The sequence below is a fragment of the Monodon monoceros genome, unplaced genomic scaffold, assembly GCF_005190385.1.
Source record: "Monodon monoceros isolate NGI ecotype Baffin Bay Population unplaced genomic scaffold, NGI_Narwhal_1 Super_Scaffold_2, whole genome shotgun sequence".
NCBI classification, from domain to species: domain Eukaryota; kingdom Metazoa; phylum Chordata; class Mammalia; order Artiodactyla; family Monodontidae; genus Monodon; species Monodon monoceros.
This window is the reverse complement of record NW_021703776.1, coordinates 64,449,166-64,468,705: the sequence shown is the minus strand read 5'-3', so window position 1 is coordinate 64,468,705 and position 19,540 is coordinate 64,449,166. Positions and strand designations below refer to the sequence as shown.

Below are 19,540 nucleotides of genomic sequence, written 5' to 3'. Positions count from 1 at the left end.
AAACACTTGGCAGAAGTTTGGATGTGGATTTGCATACAACATTTTAAGCACTTGCTCTGTGCCAGGCACCGTGTAAAGCAATTTCATGATCTTCTCTCTTCTCCCCTTACTGTCTGTCCACTACCTCTTAACACAATGACTGGGAATATCGGGGAGAGAGCTTTGAACCGAATGAAGAGCTCCAAAGAAGCCTGTAATATACTGCTCTGAGCTCACCCCGTGCATCTGGGGCTCGTGAAGTAAAATAGTGTACACTCAGCTCAAGGCAAGTTCCTAAGGTGATCTTATATTTAGGCACTTCACCTCTCAGACCATATGACCATGACTGCTCTAGTCCTCTGCAACTGCAACGTCCCATACCTTCCACACGCACCTTGAAGCTGCGTTTTAGCCTTTTGTTCACAGTTAGCATGAAGCTTAGTGCATTTTACTTAGGCTTCCTCCATGAAAATATCCCCAGAAGAGATTTAACTAATCCATATTTTTTAATATAGTGGCAAACTCCCCAGTAAGAAGTCAGGACCTTGTCTTATTCACGATAGTTCCCTGATCACAGCTTAGCCTGTCTCATTTCAGTCTCAGCTGTGATATTGGTTTTTGTCAATTTGTGTTTCCATGAGCTGTCCAGGACAAGAGTTGGAGAGAAAAGTGCCTTTAGGGAGCATCTGCTGCCCATGATTCAAAGAAAACCCCACTGGGAAGAACAGGACAGGCCAGTGTGCCTCATTCCACCTTCCAAAAACTCATAATGCAAGGTAATCTTACATATTCAATTCAGAAAGAAAAATATTCACATGTATTTATGTATAATATACATGGTAGGCAGTTGCCTCCCAATATTCTATTTCTCCTTCTGTTTAGAACCCTGATTTTTAGCAGAGCATGTTGCCATCAGAATAAGTGATGGCAGCTTCCCTTAGTTAGGAGTGGTCATATGACTCTATTTCCCAGCACCCCTTGTAGCCAGGTGTGGCCACTGAGACGTATGTAGAAGTGTTGGGAGATTTTGGGGAAGAAGCCCTTTATAAGGAAAGGTGTGAATTTCACTAGCCGTCTTCTGCTTTCTTCTACTGCTGGCTTGGAACATAGACATGATGGCTGGAGCTCTAGCAGCTATTTTAGCCATCTAAGGTCTAAAATTTTCTGTCCTACTAGTTATAGGATAGTAGGACAGAAAATAAAAAGATTTGGCACCTGAAGACACCATGGGACAACCATAACAGCCTTGAACTGCCTACCCCTGGACTTCTTTTATCTAAAAATGAATAAAAAAATGAATGAATGAGCTTCAAGCTTATTTCAGCTATGTTTATTTTATTTTGTTCCATATGTGCATTCAAACTCAAGTTTACACGTTGGAGATCTAAGTAAAAGTAGTTTAAGTCTACCTTCCTCCCAGTCTATAGCATACGGGAGTCTAAAGCATATGAGAATCAATCTATGATTGATATATGAGAGTCCAAAGCCCTCCCCAAGATACCCGTGAATCCCTGAGCATGTAAACTCCTAGTCCTTCAGCTTCTGGAGTTGTTATTACCTGTGCCTCCTTTGCTCTGCCCTGCTCTGATCCAAACATGAAACTCGTTTCCTCATTGATTTCCACAAGAATCCATTCAGGATCTTGGCAAAGTATCACCTCTCACATGGCACAGCAAACAACTTACTGATCTATGTTGAACTTCCTATTAGCTCAGGTCTTTTCGCCACCCCACTTCCCAGCACTTCTCTTTTAGCGCTTCAGCCAGGAAGACCCCAGTGTCTCATCTGATCCTGCTTCTCCCTTCTCTGCCTCTACTTCCTTCCTTTAACATCCAAATTCTACTGCCTCACTTATAAAAAGCAGCCCATGTGCCACAGCTCCTTTACCCAAATTTACTCTTAGGTGCCTGGCAGACAAAAGAAGTTCTATTTAATAGAATTCACTCTCCTAAGAAGGCAGTTGTAGTTGTAAATGGCGTCAGTGAGTGTGAACGCAGCTCTAAAATCTTAAGAACCTCAGAGTGCACAAAGGAGTGCGTGGGGTGTATGGGGATCAGGAAAGGAGTGTTGGAGCAAAGATCTGCCTGTGTGTCTGGGTCACTCTGCACCCTTGCCGTTGCTACATTGTTAACACATTGATGATCACTGGCTTATTTCCTGGTGCCTGTCTCTTCCTGCTGGAAACTACCAGTGTACCTCTTGGGAGGTGGGTTTCCACATTCTCTCTCACCATGTGGTTATTTTCTACATTACATTTGCAAGTTTCTCTCCTACCAGTGATAATACGCTTGGGTGGCCACTCCTCTGGGGTGTTCTGAATTTCTACTTTGTATCTACTTAAGTGCATTATTAAAATGGACATTCCTTTAAAGATTCTGAGAAAATATAAAAAACATGTTAAAATTCCAATACTTGAGAAGGATAGTGTTAATTCATTGTTAGCTTTAAATTTACCTAACATTTACTGTTAGGTTTTTTTTCATTCATGTTGTCTCTTTAATCCTCATAATTTCCCTATAATATTGGCATCGTATACCCCACTTTGTAGTTAAATAAACTGATACCCAGAGAGGTGGATCAGCTTGCCCAAGGACACACAATTAGTAAGTGATGAAACCATGATGAAGATGAAAGTGCCGCTGATCCTAAGCCCAGAACTCTTTTAATTAGCCGCCACGCACCCTTGTCATGGATTAATTTACCGTTTCCCTAGCAGAGAGCAGAGACGTGAGGTAGAATAAATAAACCCTGGCTGGGGAGGAGGGGTCAGCAAAGGATCTGGACTTGGTGTGAACCAAGGGTCACCGCAGAGAATCCTGGGAAGCCAGAAGCAAGGGGAGGGATCCTTGGTGTCCGAAAGAGGAGGAAGTCAAAGAGAAGAGGCGCTTTTGAGGGAGCACCAGATTTTACAGTATCTCCTGTCACCCAGGTCAGTTTTTTTGTTTTTTGTGTTTTTTTTCTGATTAAGGAACTTGCTGTGAATGAGATGGTTGAGGCCAATGCAGTTCAAAATATAGTCAGGAAGCATATTCAAACAGAACAAGCCAGAACCACCGGTGTAACATTTGAGAATTATAAACCCTCAGCCTTCTGTAGCAGCTGGACAGACTGTGATTTGAATCGAAACTCTCCGAGTGAAGTAAGTAACAAAGTGCTCCAAGGAAGAAATCTCATTTCCCAAAAGCAGATTTTGAGAAACTCAGAATTGGAGCATCTGACACAGGTGTCCTCAAGGGACATCTTACAGGGTCCAACAAGTCGTTAGAAACCATTGGCAGGTCCAGGGCCTTTCAGCAAGTTGTACAGGGATTCTAATAGGTCATGTGCACTCAGTGCTCCAGGAGCACAGGTAGCCCTGTCGGGGAGATGAGACCAGGCAGTCTGAGCGATGCCTGTGCAAACAGTAGGAGCCCTGCACCTTCGCCTCGGCGACCGGAGGGAGGGTTTGTTAGTGGTACATGGGCTCACGCACTCCCTTCAGCATCAGTTAGCGAAATCACTTCCTGACTTCTGTGGTCCTCTCTCTCTTTTTTTTTTTTTTTTGGCGGTACGCGGGCCTCTCACTGCCGTGGCCTCTCCCGTTGCGGAGCACAGGCTCCAGACGCGCAGGCTCAGCGGCCATGGCTCACGGGCCCAGCCGCTCCACGGCATGTGGGATCTTCCCGGACAGGGGCACGAACCCGTGTCCCCTGCATCGGCAGGCGGGCCCTCAACCACTGCGCCACCAGGGAAGCCCTGTGTTCCTCTTTTGACCCTGCCAAGTAAGAACTCACCTTTCAAGCATGAAAATCACTTCCGTTTAGGGAAAACCTACTATATGTCAAACACTACCATGACATTCCCCCACAGCTGAAGAATCTCAGCTCTGGAAATGGTAAAGGACTGGCTCAGTGCCATACAGCTAAGCCCGGGGTTCCCAGGGCAGCCAGCCCTGCCCGAAGCCCCAGCATCTCAGGCTGCCTCAGGACCGCCGTCCCTGGGGTGCTTGTGGGTGGAACTGCCTGGGTCACGCACACATGACCAAGGGCCTAAAAGTTGCACACAGCCTAACAGTGAGAAATGCCTCTCACCCTGAGGTGTCCCAGTCCTGCTTGCAGCTATGGATGTAGACCAGGAGACCCTCAGGAGGCCCAGAGCCGGGGCCAAATGCCTTTGCCGAAGCTGTGTGAAGATTCCTCCCCCACCTATGGGTTAACAAACTAGACTCTGCTCCTGGAGGGCTGCCCTGCACACAGACGGTGTTCGATAAATGCAGCCTTCAGTAAATGCAGCCAGTGTCATTTTCCTATACCTTGGCCTGCAACTACCATGGGCGTCTTAGAATTCTCTCGAAATCTGGCCTGAGGTGCAGATTTCATCATACTCCTGCTGGGATAATAACCAAAGCTTTGATTTACCAAATCTTCTTGCTGGACACACTGCTTTGTAGTATGAATACATCATCTATTTTAGTCCTTCCAGCAACCCTGACAAATATTATTATAATTCCAGTATAAATGAAGAAGTAGAAGAAAGTATAGAAAGGTTCCATCACTGGTCTAATACATGACTCAGAAGTGAACAATGGATGGGATAGTTGAACATGTGTCTTTTTGTCTTTCCAGTCAGTGCTATTAATAACTCTATTATCCTGCCTGCCGAGGAATTCCCTGGAATTCCTCTAGGCCCTGACCCCTCTGTTGGTCGTGGTGACCTCCAGAGCTTCCCTTGGCCACAGGGTCAGAGACCTTGTGAAACAGCAGCTCAGCCTCAAAGGAAGCCACGGGTCCATGGTGACCAAGGACATCCACGGCATTCGCTGGCCTAACCAGTGCTGGACCCTTAAGTAGGGAAATACTCTGGTGTGTGATATCTCTGCTGCAGATTCAGAGATTTGACAAATTGGCGTTTGTTAAACTAATGCTCACCCAAGAAGTCTTCAAACCATAAAAATTGGTATTTCCTACATCCTGGAAAGAATACAACTCTAAAATTCTACCTGCTGCTTAAAATGCTGTTCCTTAAGTAAAAGCAGGAGGAGGAGAAGAAATGTCTACCAATTTTGATAGCTTTTATAATATTTTATAAAGTTGATCATAAGCTTTCCTCAGAGCCTAAACAGGGAGAATATTAATTGCATGATCCCCCAGGCTTATCTAGATTGCGGCCCTTTGCCCCACTCCCCTTATCTCATCGGAGAATGGCTTGTGACTTTGCTGTATCCTATTTTAGAACAAAGCATTTAGATTATATGTCTTTTCTCTATCTATGATCTGGTTTAGTTTTCAGTTTGTTTGTTTGTTTGTTTTCTTCTTGGAAAAATAGCATTCAATTCTCATCTTCAAAATAGAAAATCAGTCTTAAAAATGAACAAATCTTTCACAGGTGAGGGATGTAAACAGACTTTGAAATTCTGGAGAAAAGAGATGCATCGTGCACAGTCAAGTAAATATGAATTGGTTAATTTCAGCTCATCTTTTTTCTTATTAGATTGAAAATCCAGCCATTTTGACTGCCCCTTTACTGTCTCACTGTTCATTTTCTGAACACCAATGAATGGCCTTGGGAAAACTTGACCCTTCAAGGAATAATCCAACTTCTCCAGAGGAAAATAACGACTTGACCAGAATATTCTTTAAGAACAAAATAAGGAGCCCAACCTCACCATATAAAACTGTTTAGAGCAAAACTAAACTTCTGAATACAACGGATTATAATTTCTACAGCCTGTGCACAACTGCTGATCAAATTGCTAAAGGCTGCTGTTTTTGTGGTTGAGGCTTTCTTCTTTGGTTTTACTTTTAATTTAGTTTTGTTTTGCAAGAACGAAAGAGGAAGGGCCGCCTAACCAGGCTGCGGGACGATTCCAGCAAGCCTCGAGTTTCCTGGGGTTCACAGCCGCGGACTTCAGCCAGCAGGTGCAGAAGCGCTTGTTGCTGCCTCAGCTGCACCTGGGTTTTTCCTTGTCTTGCAGTTTGTAGCTTAGAAGAACGGTGCGCAAGCGACTCCAGCTCTTCCCACACCCAGGCCAGTGTGGCTCTCTCTCAGGGCTCTGTCATAGTGAAAAGTGTGTATGTGAGTGTGGTGTGTGTGTGTGTCAGAAAACGAAAGAGAAGGGGAGAGAGACTGATCGATTCTTCGGCCTCAACTTCAGCATCCCTTAGTCGTCCGCTTCTGTCCCCAGGCTGGTGTCTTCTGGTGCAGTAGCTCCGAGATGAAGCCACCCTGGAAACTCCTTATGGCCACTCCTCTGTTCTTTCTCCTGACCCTTCACACCTTGGCCTCTCCAGCCTATGACCACCAGCCCGGCACCAGACGCTCCAAAGGCCAAGTCTGTATAGGTATGTAAATATTCTATTTTTAATGTGGATATCATGGGGTCAAATCCTTGGCTTGCATAGTAAACCACCTATTTAATGGCATCCATAGCTCTAAGATTCCAAGTAAGACACCAATAACCTTACCAGCGTAGAAAAATTTTCTTCTTAGAGTAAGCGTTCACACTACCTGCACATCTGTGTGTATAGAAGCATGCTATATAGTTGCTAGTTTGAATTAAAAGTCTTCCACCTCATTGGCGATTGGAATTTTTTCCCCCTGGATGGGCAACTATAAAAGCCTGAAATTCTTACCTCCTTTCGGGACAGTAGGCAGCATTACACAGTAGAAGGAAGATGGACTTTGACCTTTGAATTGCTGCCACCTCCTCCCCCTCTGTTCTGTCCCTTACAGTCTGAAACTTTGAGCAACCTAACACTTCCATACTTCTGTGTTCTTACGGATGAAACGAGGCTTATTATACGCACTTCATGGCGATGTGAGAATTGAGATCATGCGTGTAAATTTATGGTATTTGCACACAGTAAGGATTCAACAATCTTAGTTTTCTTCCTTCTCTCAGTGAGTCCAGAGATGGCAATAAAAGGACAGTCACCTGGAAACATTGAACTTTGACTGAGATATGGCTTTCACTTATCTTTTATTGAAGTATTTTACTTCAAAGTAGTTGTTGTTGTTTGGTGTTTGGGGTTTTGTTTTTCATTTTTTTTGGGGGGGGGTGTTGTTTTTTTGTTTGTTTTTTTGGACAGGAGTAAAAGTACGGTAAGACCTTTGATATTCATGTCATACCTGGAGATTCCTGAACAGGGCCAAGGGCTTTCAATGGGTCAGTCCATGGAGCCAAGGATACTCAGAAGTCTGAGTAGTAATTATTCAATGAGCAGATCTCAAAATAAAATCCTGGCTTAAGAAGCCAGAAGAAGAACTCGAGGGATGAGTATGGTGGCCATCTCTTACAAATGAAAAGTTTGGATACAGATTATGATACATATGAATTATTTCTGGAGACAGTACAGAAAAATATCTGAATTAGTCCTATTTCCTGAAAAACCATGATTTCCAGTCTTTATACATGTTAAGGAGCACATCTCTGGTTTCAAGGCCTTCTTTTAAATTAAAACCTTAAGACCAGGATTCCCTGCGAATCTATTCTCCACAGGCCTGGAAGCAGAGGTCTGTGGCCCCATTGGAGCCATGCCTGGGAGGTTATCCCCACCCACTGTTTGGTTCCATCAGATAATTATTTACCACCTTCTATTTTCTCAAAACAAACACCTAAAGCTTGTCAAGTGGAAATGCACTTGAGAAAGGCTTAAGTGGAATCAGTTCTACTTCTAGGATGGTTGCATCATCTGAGATACTTGGCCCTCCACCCCTATAAAGTAGACATGAGATACTCATTCCCTTCCCTGCCCCATTCCCACTGAGGCATAGGAATTAGAAGGAGGTGTTGAGGGGATTCTAGGATGCGGTTGTTCTGGCTATCTATTATTGCATAACAAAATTTAAAATAACCATTTTGTCATACCATGATCTTGTGGATCGAGTGTGCACTTTTAGCACCAGCACGCCCAGCAGCTGTGGGGATTGGAGGTGTCTCCTGAAAGGGGACCTGGGGGTGCTCTTAGGCACTGGCCAAATGTGGAAGTGTCTTAGGAAGCAGCGAAGTAAGCTTACTCACAGCTGGTGGTAAGAGGAAGAGCCTCATAGAGGGGGTGGGAGAAGAGGAGGAATTGTCATTTGGACTTCTGTTACTCCCAACAACTTTCAAACGAAAAGCAGGACTACATGACTTCCAGCTCATTGGCTCCCATAGTCCAGAGTTTGCACGTAAGAGGTCAACCCACACAGAGATGGACTCTTCTTCTGGCTGTCATCTAACATCCTGGCACAGAGAATCTGGGCTAAGTCTTTAGCTCACTGAACAAGAGGCAGGGGAGAGTGAGGAGAGCTCCCAGTGCAGATGTGGCTGCCAGGGTCACGGAGGGAGGGGGCAGCTGTCACAGAAGTGGGGACTCTTGTGACTGGAGAGATACTCCACAAGGAGCCACTGTAGAAGTTATTGAGTGATTGAGCCAACATCCCCATCATAAACAAACAACCCCAGCTCCTATACCAAGAGGAACCTTTGCAGTGGGGAACCAACCAGCAGATCTGGAGGGCATGGCCTTGAACATATTCCAAAATCAGAACAAAGCTATGCAAAGCCCCAGTGGCCTCTTTCCCAATTTACCATAATTCCTTTGCACTGAACTGTACATTCATTTGATCACTAAGTAAACTCTGATTCTACTGTGCTGGAACAGCCAGGGCCTCTTTCTGCCACTTTTCAAATGTTATGAAATCAATAATAAGCCATGTTCATTTTTGCAAAACATTATTTTCTTTACATGGCTGATTTAGGGGCAAAGTAATCCTTATGTTTCTAAGTCATTGACATTTAAATTAATTCACTGAATTTTGGGTTTGTTTTTTTTTTCAAGGAATCTTTTTAAAGCGCTTAAAAAAATTTTTTTTGCCTCATTCATGTTTGATTAAATATATAAAATGCCTTCAGAGTCCGATAAAACCTCCTCCCCCCCGAACCACATCACACACACAGTGGTCAGAGATGACTTTATAGTTTGAAAGATAAAGGGGAAGACGTGATCCTAAGCTTTCAACCAGCATGAATGGTAAAATGACAATGTTGCTGACAAAAATAGGAAAGATTTAGACAGAGCCAGCAGAGAAGGTTGAAAATTTATGATCACAATTTACATGTACAGAAGTTTCATTTTCTCTATTTCTCTATAGCTGAACACTTGTTCATAAGCCACCACCATTGCTGCTGAGGGCAGAAAACATTTCATCTTTCCACTCATGTGTTTAAATTCAGTCTCCTCTGGATAATTCAGGGCTCTCTTCTTTTCCCCCTGTCTGAGGGTTGCTCTCAGTCCTTGGGGAGGGCTTGTGTATCACCCTGACACAGTTCTCATCCCTCAGAACTCCCACAGTGAAGTGTCATGGCTGGTGCAGCTCATGGGCTGTTCTCAACAGAATCCACAGTCACTCCCTGCTGACAAGCTGCTCACCTCCACCCTCGCGGGCCCTGCAGACCCTTCAGGTGTAGCCAGATGCCCTCTGGTTCCCAGCTGCAGCTGCAGCCCTCTACACTTTGTCCCCCACTCTTCACACTTGCCCTCTCCTTAATCCCCTACTTTTATTTTTAGATTATCACAGAATTTAATCCCAACCTTGGCACAGATGGTAGGTTTCTGATCATCTCAATTTTCACTAAACTCACCTTTGCCTTTTTTTCTTTTTTTCCTGGATTGTTCTGGGGCATAACCCTGAAGAGAAGGACCACAAAGGCACTCTAGAGAGAGGTCCACAACTCTGTGAAAGGTCCCAAAGTGAGCAAAACCAGAAGAATCCAAGTGGGCAGTATGCTTTTCCTTAAGGAGAAAGTGAAAATTTTCTTTTTTGGAGGGAAGGGGTGGGCAGTAAACTAGATCATAGTTTAAATGTACTATGAGAAAGAGGGGAAAAAAAGAATGTTGCAAAGCATTAAGCAGAGTAAAATCCCCATAAAATTATATATAATGTGCCTATCTCTCTATTTATATAGCTGTCTTCCCAGATAGGATGAACAGCAAAATGCCAATAGTTGTTGTATGGTTATCTATGAGTGATGAGGTTACAAATGATTTGTAATCTCTTTTCAGTGCATTTCTGAATTTTCCACATTTTCTAGATGAGCTTGCAAAAACAATAGTAAGACATGGTGGTTAAGAGCAAAAGAGCTTAAGCTCTGGGGTCAGACTGCCTGGATTGGAATCCTGGCTCTGCCACTCTGTACATATGTGACATTAAGGGCACAGTTTCACCCTCTGTACCTTGTGTCCCCCATCTGTAAGATGAGATTACATGGGACCTGCATCCTTGGGTGGTGTGGCGGGCTAATGAGTAAATACACATGAAGGACTTAGAACTGTGCTTGGTACATACTAAGTACCCAAAGGGGTTGTGATTATGTATTCTTTTGGAAATCAGGAAAAAAAATATTGAAAATAAGCTATGGAAGTCCTGCATTTAAACCTATCATAAGGCAAAGAGGCCTGAGTAAACTGAATAATTACATGTGAATCTACATCTTATGCAAATACAAATTCTCAAATCTTGGATATCTTAAGGGAAGACTCACTTATGAAAAAAGATTTCATAGTGTATTAGCTTTCTATTGCTGTGTAATAACTTGCCACACATTCATCAGTTTAAAACAACATAAATTTATTATCTCACGGTTTCTGCACATGAGAAGTCTGGACATAATATAACCCGGTTCTCTGCTCAGAGTTTTACAAGGCTGTAATCGAGATGTCACATGGGGCTGCATGTGATGTGAGACTCAGGTTCTCTCGCAAGTTCACTAGTGGTTGGCAGAATTCAGGTTCTTGGATTTGCAGGGCTGAGGTCCCATGTGCTTGCAAGCTGTCAGCCAGGATCACTCTCAGCTCTGAGAGGCTGCCCCTTTGCAAAGGAAGTTAATAACGTAGCTACTTCTTTCTTGTTTAAGAACTGCTGGAGCAAGCTCTCTACATTTAAAGGGCTCACCTGATTATGTTGGGTCCACCCAGGATAACCTTGAGTAACTCAAAGTAAACTAACTAGAGTCCTTAATTACATATGCAAAATCTCTCTTATCATAGAACGTAACACAATCATAGAAGTGATATCCAATCACATTCACAGGTTCTGCCCTCACTCAGGGGAGGGGATTAAGTAAGGCCTCTACATCAGGAGACAGTAATCTTATCATTCTGCCTACCACTCATAGAAATGCTTAAAAAAGAAAAAGTCTTCAAACTAAACACCAGATAGTATTGCAAAAGAGAATTGATGTGACTTGGTCCCAAAGTGATTCACCAAATAGGCACGACTATATAGTAGAAGTTCATAGATGAAGAGTAAGCTGTGGGTTGAAGCGTTTTTTGTTTTGTTTTGTTTTTGAGGGAGAGGGGCTTGATATTCAAGATTTTTCTCCTGGCATTCACACTCAGAATTTGGAAAGGAAAACAAATTACTCCACTACCATACCCTTTCTCTCATATAGTAGTTGTTTTTCAATGTTAGTGTAGAGGACAAAGTCCCCACCTGAATCTTTCCCTGGACAAAGTCCATCTAAGACCAAGCATAAAACTGGAAAGACCGTCACAAGCAACCATTTCAGGACACTAAAAATCAACCAATGGCACACAATGAATTGAGGAATGTTTATTCTTGAAAAACTGCTTGAACTTCAGGAAGAACAGTCAGACTCTGACCTTTTTGCCTGAGGCTGCTTCGTCTCCACTTGCCCTCAGCTTAGTGAGAAGGTCTAAAAGGGCAAAAGGGAAGATGCAAGGCCTCTTGAGGTCTAGGTTTGGATCTGACATGCTCTCACTTCTATATTCTACTGATCAAAGCAAGGTCACAAGGCCAGATTCAAAGCCTGGAAAATAGATATCACCTCTTCATGGGAGGAAGTATAAAAAGTCTGTGGCCATTTTTAACGTACCACTCAAGAGGGCTTCATTTTTCTATTCTGTGGGTACCAAAATCTGGGTTCAGAGAGTTTAACCATCCTGCCAAATACAACAGCTCATAAGTAATAGAAGCAAGATTTGAATCCAGGTCTGTCTGAACCACAAATTCTTCAGTCTCTGCTGTACCATAACTTCTCCCTTCTCTTTCCTCCCTTCCACTCTCTTTTCTTCTCCTACCCACTCTCCCTATCCATGTCCAGACTGAGAGTAGGATGCAGAAGAAAAAGTGAAGTTTCAGTGTTCATACCTGGGCTGTGTGCTGCCATCTCTGGCTTGATAACTAATATCTTCGGGAAACAAAGCTGGCTGTAGGATCATTTTGGGTGATTATTTTCCTACCTTTCTTATTTCCTTTTCTCTTCACCAACATGAGAAAGATCTGGGATAAAAGTTGTTGATTAGAATTACAACATATAAAACTATATCCTCTGCTCCCACCCGATTAACGAAATCTGAGAACAGAATTTAGGTGTTTGTGGAGGGGCATTGGGTGGGGAGAGAGGGATCAGGTGAGGAATGCTCTTGATAATGTCATGCTGGTCCAACAGGGGTGCAGGGGCCCAAATCCAGGTGTGGTGTGACTCTAAAACCTGTGCTCTACGCTTCTCCAGGGCCCAAACCAGAAACAAGAGTCATCCTTGATTCTCACATTTCTCCTCAATTTATTAATAAATCCAATCGGGTCAGCCTCCATAACAGATTCCAGATTTGCCCATTTTCCTCCATCCCCACTGCCACTCTTTACTCTATCCAGTCAGCAGTCACCTCTCTCCAGGACCAAAATAGCCTCCTTCTTCATCTCTCCGCCCCCAAGATCCTTCCTCCTCATGACAGCCAGCATGATATTTTAAAGACACAGATCAAATAGCAGCAGCCCTCTCCACAAAGCCCATTCACAGTTTCCCATTCCTCTCAGGTTGAATCCCTACCTCTTTCGCCATCTACAAAACCCACAGACCTGACCTCCACCTATGCCTGCATCGCATCTCCTAATGTCAGGTTTTCCCAGTCTCATTGCCGTAAGGTAGGCACCAGTTCCTCCTACCTACAAAGCCTGCCTGGCTGCTCACCCTGCTTGCTCCTTTCCATTATATGAGCCATTTTTGTGTGTGTTCTTCGGAGAAGCCTTCTCTCTCTATCAGCTCTAGTTAATGTTCATACCACCTCGTCCTTGTTGCCCTCTGTTACTTCACCTTGTTCCTTTTCTTCATAGCACCTAAAATTATTTATAATTGCATGCGTGCTTACATGTTTACAATCACTTTTCCCTAATAGAGTATGATCTCTGAGAGGGCAGGAATCATATCTGTTTGTTCTCGGCGTGTACTCATAGCTCAGCATGGTGCCTGGACTCAATACATACTGTGTTCCAGTCCCAGCTCCCCTGCTCACTAGCTACATAATTGGCAAGGCATCTAAGCTCTCTGAGCCTCCGATTGCTGGTCTATACAATAATAAGAACAGTAATTCCTACATCTATGAGTTGTTCAGAAGTTTGAATGAGATGATAATGTATGCAAATTCTTTGAAATCTGCAGAGAACATTCTAGCCATGTGATGAATTATTTATGCCCTGACTCAGGGTCAAAAATGGAGTGTAGTCACGCCGACCCTGGTTCTGACAACTGCCAGGTGCTTTCAAGGCTTCTCAATGAAGTGTAGGCTTCAGACAAATGAGAAATCTACTAGACTGCTCTCTGCAGTTGGCTGAATTTCCAGCCAGCACAGATATGATTATAATTAGAGTTTCAAGAGTTCTGTTTCATTTCAAAAGGATTCCGTGGTACAGTCTGCAGTCTACCTGAGATGTGTGTCTAGAAGCTGATTGCTGTGGCAGGTGTTTTTATTCTGGCCTATTTGCTTCTTTTCCTACAATATCAGGGGTGTCTGTTTCTATTATACTCATTATTTTCAGTTGCCAGGTGAGAAGAGATTTTCCATATGGGAGATTTCAGATAGTGACCACTGAGCAAAATACGTAGTTCTCACCCACTCTCATCACTTCCTAAATGAACAGTTGCTTGGACAAACTTGCTTTAGCAGACCCAGGCCTTTTATTAGCAGCCAGACAATAGTCTATAAGGGGAGGAATTACTCTGCACATGCACTTCTCCAAGGAAAAACATTTTTTTAGCCTGTCAAGACAGTAAAAGCTCTTATTAGAAACTATAGCAAAGTCAATTTCTCCATTCTTGCTGCTAAAGGATTCAGGACGCACCTCACTGCAGACCCTAAATTAACAATCCAGTGGGAGTTGAGCTCGCTGGAAATGGGCAGGGATGTCCAAGTGAGCAGGACTCAAATCAAAGCTGAGCCCAACATGGGCGTTTACATATTTCAAGCCCCATTACCTGCTTTTCTGCAGGGTCCTTTTGATCATAATAACTCTTCACTAGGCAGAGTGGCATTCGTGGCAAGATCCACCCAATCTTCAGAGACAGCTGACTTTTTCTTGGTTCCTTTTTATTTATCTAATGATTTCCAATTTTAGCCAGCAGTGCTAAGGAGCCACAAAAGTCATGAGTCCTTGTTGGGATTGCTCTGAGTGAAAGAAAAGCCCACATCTGTAAGTACAAAGGAGCAGGTTGGTCTCAAGCAGCGCAATTCTCTTTGCATTCATCCTTCCACTCCAAGGATGAAAATAAATACATGCCTGTGTTTCAAGTCCATTCTGGGTGCCAGATGCTGCAGCTCATTGATAAGACTCCGTATGAAGTGACTGCTATTCGAGGTCTCAACCCAATCTCCACCGCGTTCTTCTTTGATCCTGAGCTGCACATCGTGACCATTTGCTAGAGAATCTGCTGGTTGACTTAAGAGAGGGCGCTGGTTGTTTCACACCACGATGAAAAGTGGAGCCTTTTCCTGTAATGAGATGGAACAAACAGTAAGCAATGTCGTCAGTGGGATGACTGAGCCAGAACACAAATTCAGTTGCATCCATTAACCGTTTCCTATGGAGGTCCCCAGCAAGTGACAACTGAAGTGTACCTCGGTTGGTTCTCCAGTCAGTTGGCTTCAAGTCAGCCAACATCTCTTATCTCCTTCCTCCAAACCAGGCTCTTATGTCAGGCACTCAAAGTTAGAGATACTAAGACCCCATTCCTGCCCTCGAGGAACTTATGCTCTAACTCTAAATTCTTAAAAAGAGGCTCCAGAAGGGTAGGTAACTTGTTCAGAGTTACACCATTTTAAGTGACTGATCCAGTATTTGAACCTTGTTTAAAAAAAAAAGTTTATTTTTTATTCCAAAGCTTCTCCCTTTTCAGCTATACCACATTGCATCCTCTTGTCACACTGCAGTATAATTACTTATAATTATTTTCAATTGCAGTTATTAAAATGTATTTCACTCCACCTAACTTAGCAGGTGATTAGCAGGGACATAAATCAAGGTGTAATAGTGCATTATAAATGTTGAAAATATTCCCATATATTAAACATATTTTATATATTTAAAATAAAAGTGAAATTGGTTTATCTCTGGGTGATTTAAGTGATGTTTATCTTTTTTACATTGTTGTGTATCTTAAAATTTTTCTGAAATGAGATTGCATTGCATCTATCTTTTTTGAAAAGTTATTTTTAAAATAAAACAAAATATATATGAAAATGCTTTTTAGGCTGTAAAGTGCTAATAAGTATCAGCTACTGAATTCATTGCAATGTAATAAAACCCTCAATGCATGGATTAGGCTAAAAGCACATCCAATCAACCTTGGTAACTGATGTTGATAAATGTCCCAGAAGTAGGTGCTCCCAGAGCAGTAAGACTATGGTTATCAAGATCAAAGTATCTCAGATTTGGTGAGCCCAGCTTTGCCCATCCTTACCAGAGGGTACAGAACAAACGAGGCCAGAGCTTGCTCAGGTGTTGCAGTGTCTAGAAAGGTGGAAATCTCTCCCTCATTGCTGGCAATCTCTCATTTTATGAGAGGTTTAAAGAAATGCCCAATTGTACTATTCACATCTGTTATCAGCCACTTTCCCTCAAGGATTCCTAGTGGGAATTTGGTTTTAATGACACTGCATGTGAACTTGGGTCCCCAGCTCCTTGAGCAGGTGGATAGCAGTGAGCTTACTTCTGGGCCAGGCACCCTGGAACTTCTTTACTTTGGATGTAATCCTTCTTTTGCCTCCTTGGAAACCAACCTCTGCCAATAAGTACTACTCCTCCTATCTAAACAAAGCCTAACAATTTCTTCTCAGGCTTACTTATCTTTGACCAACCAACCTCTTGTGTATAGAAGAGTCCCCTCCCTTTGGACAAAGGAGGTTTGGGCTTCCCTATCAGTTTAGGAGATGAAGGCTGGTGATAGAAACTTCTAGGGGTATTAGCCTAGCAGTTCTGAGCCTTCACACTCATCATACATCAAGGTAGCTTAAGGAATATATTCCTAATTTAATCCAAGGTTCCTTCTAGACACTTATCATATTGGTACATGCTTTCAAGCAGAGTGCTTTATAGCTGGGAGGTAAAATAATATTTTACAATAGTGTATGATTTCAAAGGCACCTTCACTTGCGCTTTTATTTCATTTAATCATCACAGCAGCCCTTTGGGAAACTTATTTACTTTGCAGTGAGGAAAACAAGGCTTAGAAAGGATGGGTGGTAAGTCCAGGATTCAAGGGCAAGACTCAATCCCAGGTCTTCTGACTCCAAACGTTGGGCAATTTCCGCTGCTTTTCTACAATTAAAAATCTGACCCTAGGTCACGGGCTGAGAATGTGTAGGGTGAGAATGATCTTACTCACAGTGAAGCTGTCCTGCAGAAGCGAAGGAGAGGGGACAGGAAAGGAGCCACTGTCCACTGAGCTCCTCCTCAGTGGTGGCTGTCTTCCATGCACCATCTCCTGTAAATGTCTTCCGTGCACTATCTCCCCATTTACAGGAGATAGTGATCAAAAAGAAATGGAAACAAAGCAAGATTCAATTACTTCCCCCAAGTCACATAGCTTACAAGTGACAAAGGTAAGCTGATAACCAGTCTTTCTGACCCCCAAATACACAATCTTCTTACCACACTTCATATTTCACTACAACTCAGTGCATTTACATGCATGGTTGATTATAAAAAGCATGGCAAAGACAAGTTCTCTGTTTTAGAAAGGTTTGTGTTTTTAAGGACACACATATATCCCCTTTCTTTCTCCCAGCTCTCCAGCACAGCTTTCCATGTGACGTGGCTGATTTCTGCTCCCTTGCAGGGTGTGTGCTGGTGGTGTCTGTGATTGAACAGCTTGCTCAAGTTCACAACTCAACGGTCCAGACCTCAATGGAGAGACTGTGCAGCTACTTGCCTGGTAAATACAGAAAGGCTCACTTGGCCGTGGGTCTGCGTTTTTTTTTCATTCATGAGCCATCACGAGTGAGTTTATACCCTACATGTGCTCACAGAGGAGAATCTGATTGTGCTATTTCTGTGAGTTGATATTCTTATGGAGCTCATAGAAATTAAAAGGAAGACACAAAAAAATACTTGAGGCAATTTTTTTCCCCTGACATTCATTATCTCTCATGGCAGAATGAGATTGTTGTGGACATTTAGGGAATAAAATGTAGAATGGCCGATTGTTGTTTTATGTGTCACATTTATAATGATTTGCCCACCTGGTGATCATGGCCTTAAGTACCGAGAAGGTCAAAATTATGAATAATGAATAATTTTCAATGATTTATGTTAATTTAACCACATACACATTCTCAGATGCAAGCACCTCCTTTCTAACACAGAGCTTTATTTAGGCTGAGGAGACAATGGATCTTAAAACTCCAAATGGGAAAATAATCTGGGGACATTCCATTGATTTGAACTGGATTTCTATAAAATCCTTTACACATCCTGCAAAAGGAGGAAATGATTGGTGGTTTAAACAAATTGTATAGTTTTTTACACTCTCAGCAGAAAGAAAATATTGACGCTATTTCTCGTACAGAATACTGTTAGGTGTACAATCACAATGAATAAACTTCGAGAGTCAAATTTTCATTCACTTAATGTTAAGGAGCAAATTCTTCAAAGATGCCTACATTATTATTTTTAAGTAAGGTAGTTGGACTCATGACAATTTTATATTTGATTTAACAGACGTTGTGTCAATGGCATCAAAACATTTTCAGAAAATTTATTGCATGCAGTCTCAATGTATACTCATAAGCTCATTTTTTTAGAATTCAAAAATAAAGACTGGGAGAGGATAATACACAAATACATGTGTTTGCAATGTCCCGGTTTGACCATTGCTAAGATTTTGACATATTTCCACAGAATTAGAAGGTAACAAATAAACTTGAAACGCCCTTTGGCCTCCCCCACTCCCAGTTACATTTTCCTACCACCTCCCTAGATGGAACCACTCATAGGAACTTGATGGGCATTGGGTTTGGCAAATTTTATACTTTTACATTCACTTGTATGAATCCATAGACTATGTGTAGTATTGTCTGTGGATAATTTTTTAACCTTTTCTTGATAAAAGGAAACAAATTAAAAAAACCAAAATAAATGTAGAGTTTTATCAGTTATTGAAAGGTGAACACCCTTGTAAACATAGCACAGGTCAGGAAAGAACAGATAGGTAGCTGCTCCAAAAGTCCCATCCACATGCCCCAACCCATCATAAATTCCTCCTCCCCCCTAAAAAAACAGCATCCTGAAGATTACTATAATCATTTCCTTGTATTGCTTTATAGCTTTATCACCCAACTGCGTATCTCCAGACACCATAGTCTTGCCCAGTTTTTAAATTTTTGATGTGTCTTTTAAGTCGATTTTAATCTACCAGTTTCCTTTCCATCCCTTCCTTTTCCTTGTAATTTAGCTGTGGAATCTGTCGTGTAGAGTTTCTGCATTTTGCTGATGGCATCCCTGTGGTATGATTGAATATGTTTCTCTGTGCTCTGTATTTCCTGAAAATTGGCAGCTAGATCCAGAGGCTTGATGAGACTCCAGTTTGATTTCTTTGGCAAGGCTGTAAGCGATGGTGTTGTCTTTCAACAGGAGGCCATCATAAGTGGTTTTCTCTTTTTTATTTTTGTGATATTAGCAGCTGTTCATGCTCTATGACTAGGTCTATCAGTTCATTGGAGGTTGCAAAATAGTGCTATTCTAATCTATCAGTTATATTTCCTTTAGTAGTTGAAATATATTAGAGACAGTTTCCCTCATCGTCATCATAGCTTAGGGATGTTTTTCCCCACAGTTCCTAATGGTACTATTATTCATGCTAAGAAAGGCAGGATAAATGCTTGATTCTTTTGTTTTACTTGCCAGTTTTCAAATAACTCATTGCCTTTACAGTATCATCCCAAAGTAGTCACTTGGTTTTCTTTAAAGTATCATTATGAACTCATGAATTTATACACATTTGATGAGTTTCAGACTACTTCATTTATTATCCCTTTAAAGCTCAAATTCTCTCATCTTTGACCAGTAGGAACTTCAAGTTGGCTCCCGGGTCCTTTCCACATAAGTCTAAGTAGTCTTTGTAGCTTCCTCACTAACTAGTGTGACAAGTTGTTCCAGCCTGTCTTGTACATTTCCAACCCCAGGCTTGAAATCAGTCATTTCTTAGAAGCTCTGGTTTCTTTTAGTGGGAAATAGTATTAAGACCATGATCTGGGTGCATAGGAATGTCATTGCTACTCAGTTGGTCATTCTTTCTAGACTTCTT

At 42.3% G+C, this 19,540-nt stretch overlaps 1 protein-coding gene across 6 annotated transcripts in view; it reads left to right on the top strand.

Moving 5' to 3' along the window:
- Positions 1-2,809: 2,809 nt before the first annotated feature.
- Positions 2,810-19,540, top strand: part of AOAH (acyloxyacyl hydrolase) — a 171,953-nt gene continuing 155,222 nt past the window's right edge. For 2 of the 6 annotated variants that reach the window (XM_029233501.1, XM_029233502.1), the window contains exons 1-2: positions 5,965-6,299; positions 17,075-17,170. In XM_029233501.1, the coding sequence (XP_029089334.1) occupies positions 6,173-6,299; positions 17,075-17,170 (223 nt within the window). In that variant the 5' untranslated portion in view covers positions 5,965-6,172. Of the gene's footprint in view, positions 2,909-5,855; positions 6,300-17,074; positions 17,171-19,540 lie in introns of those variants that run through there. The other 4 variants (XM_029233497.1, XM_029233500.1, XM_029233498.1 and 1 more) reach the window with 4 other exon arrangements.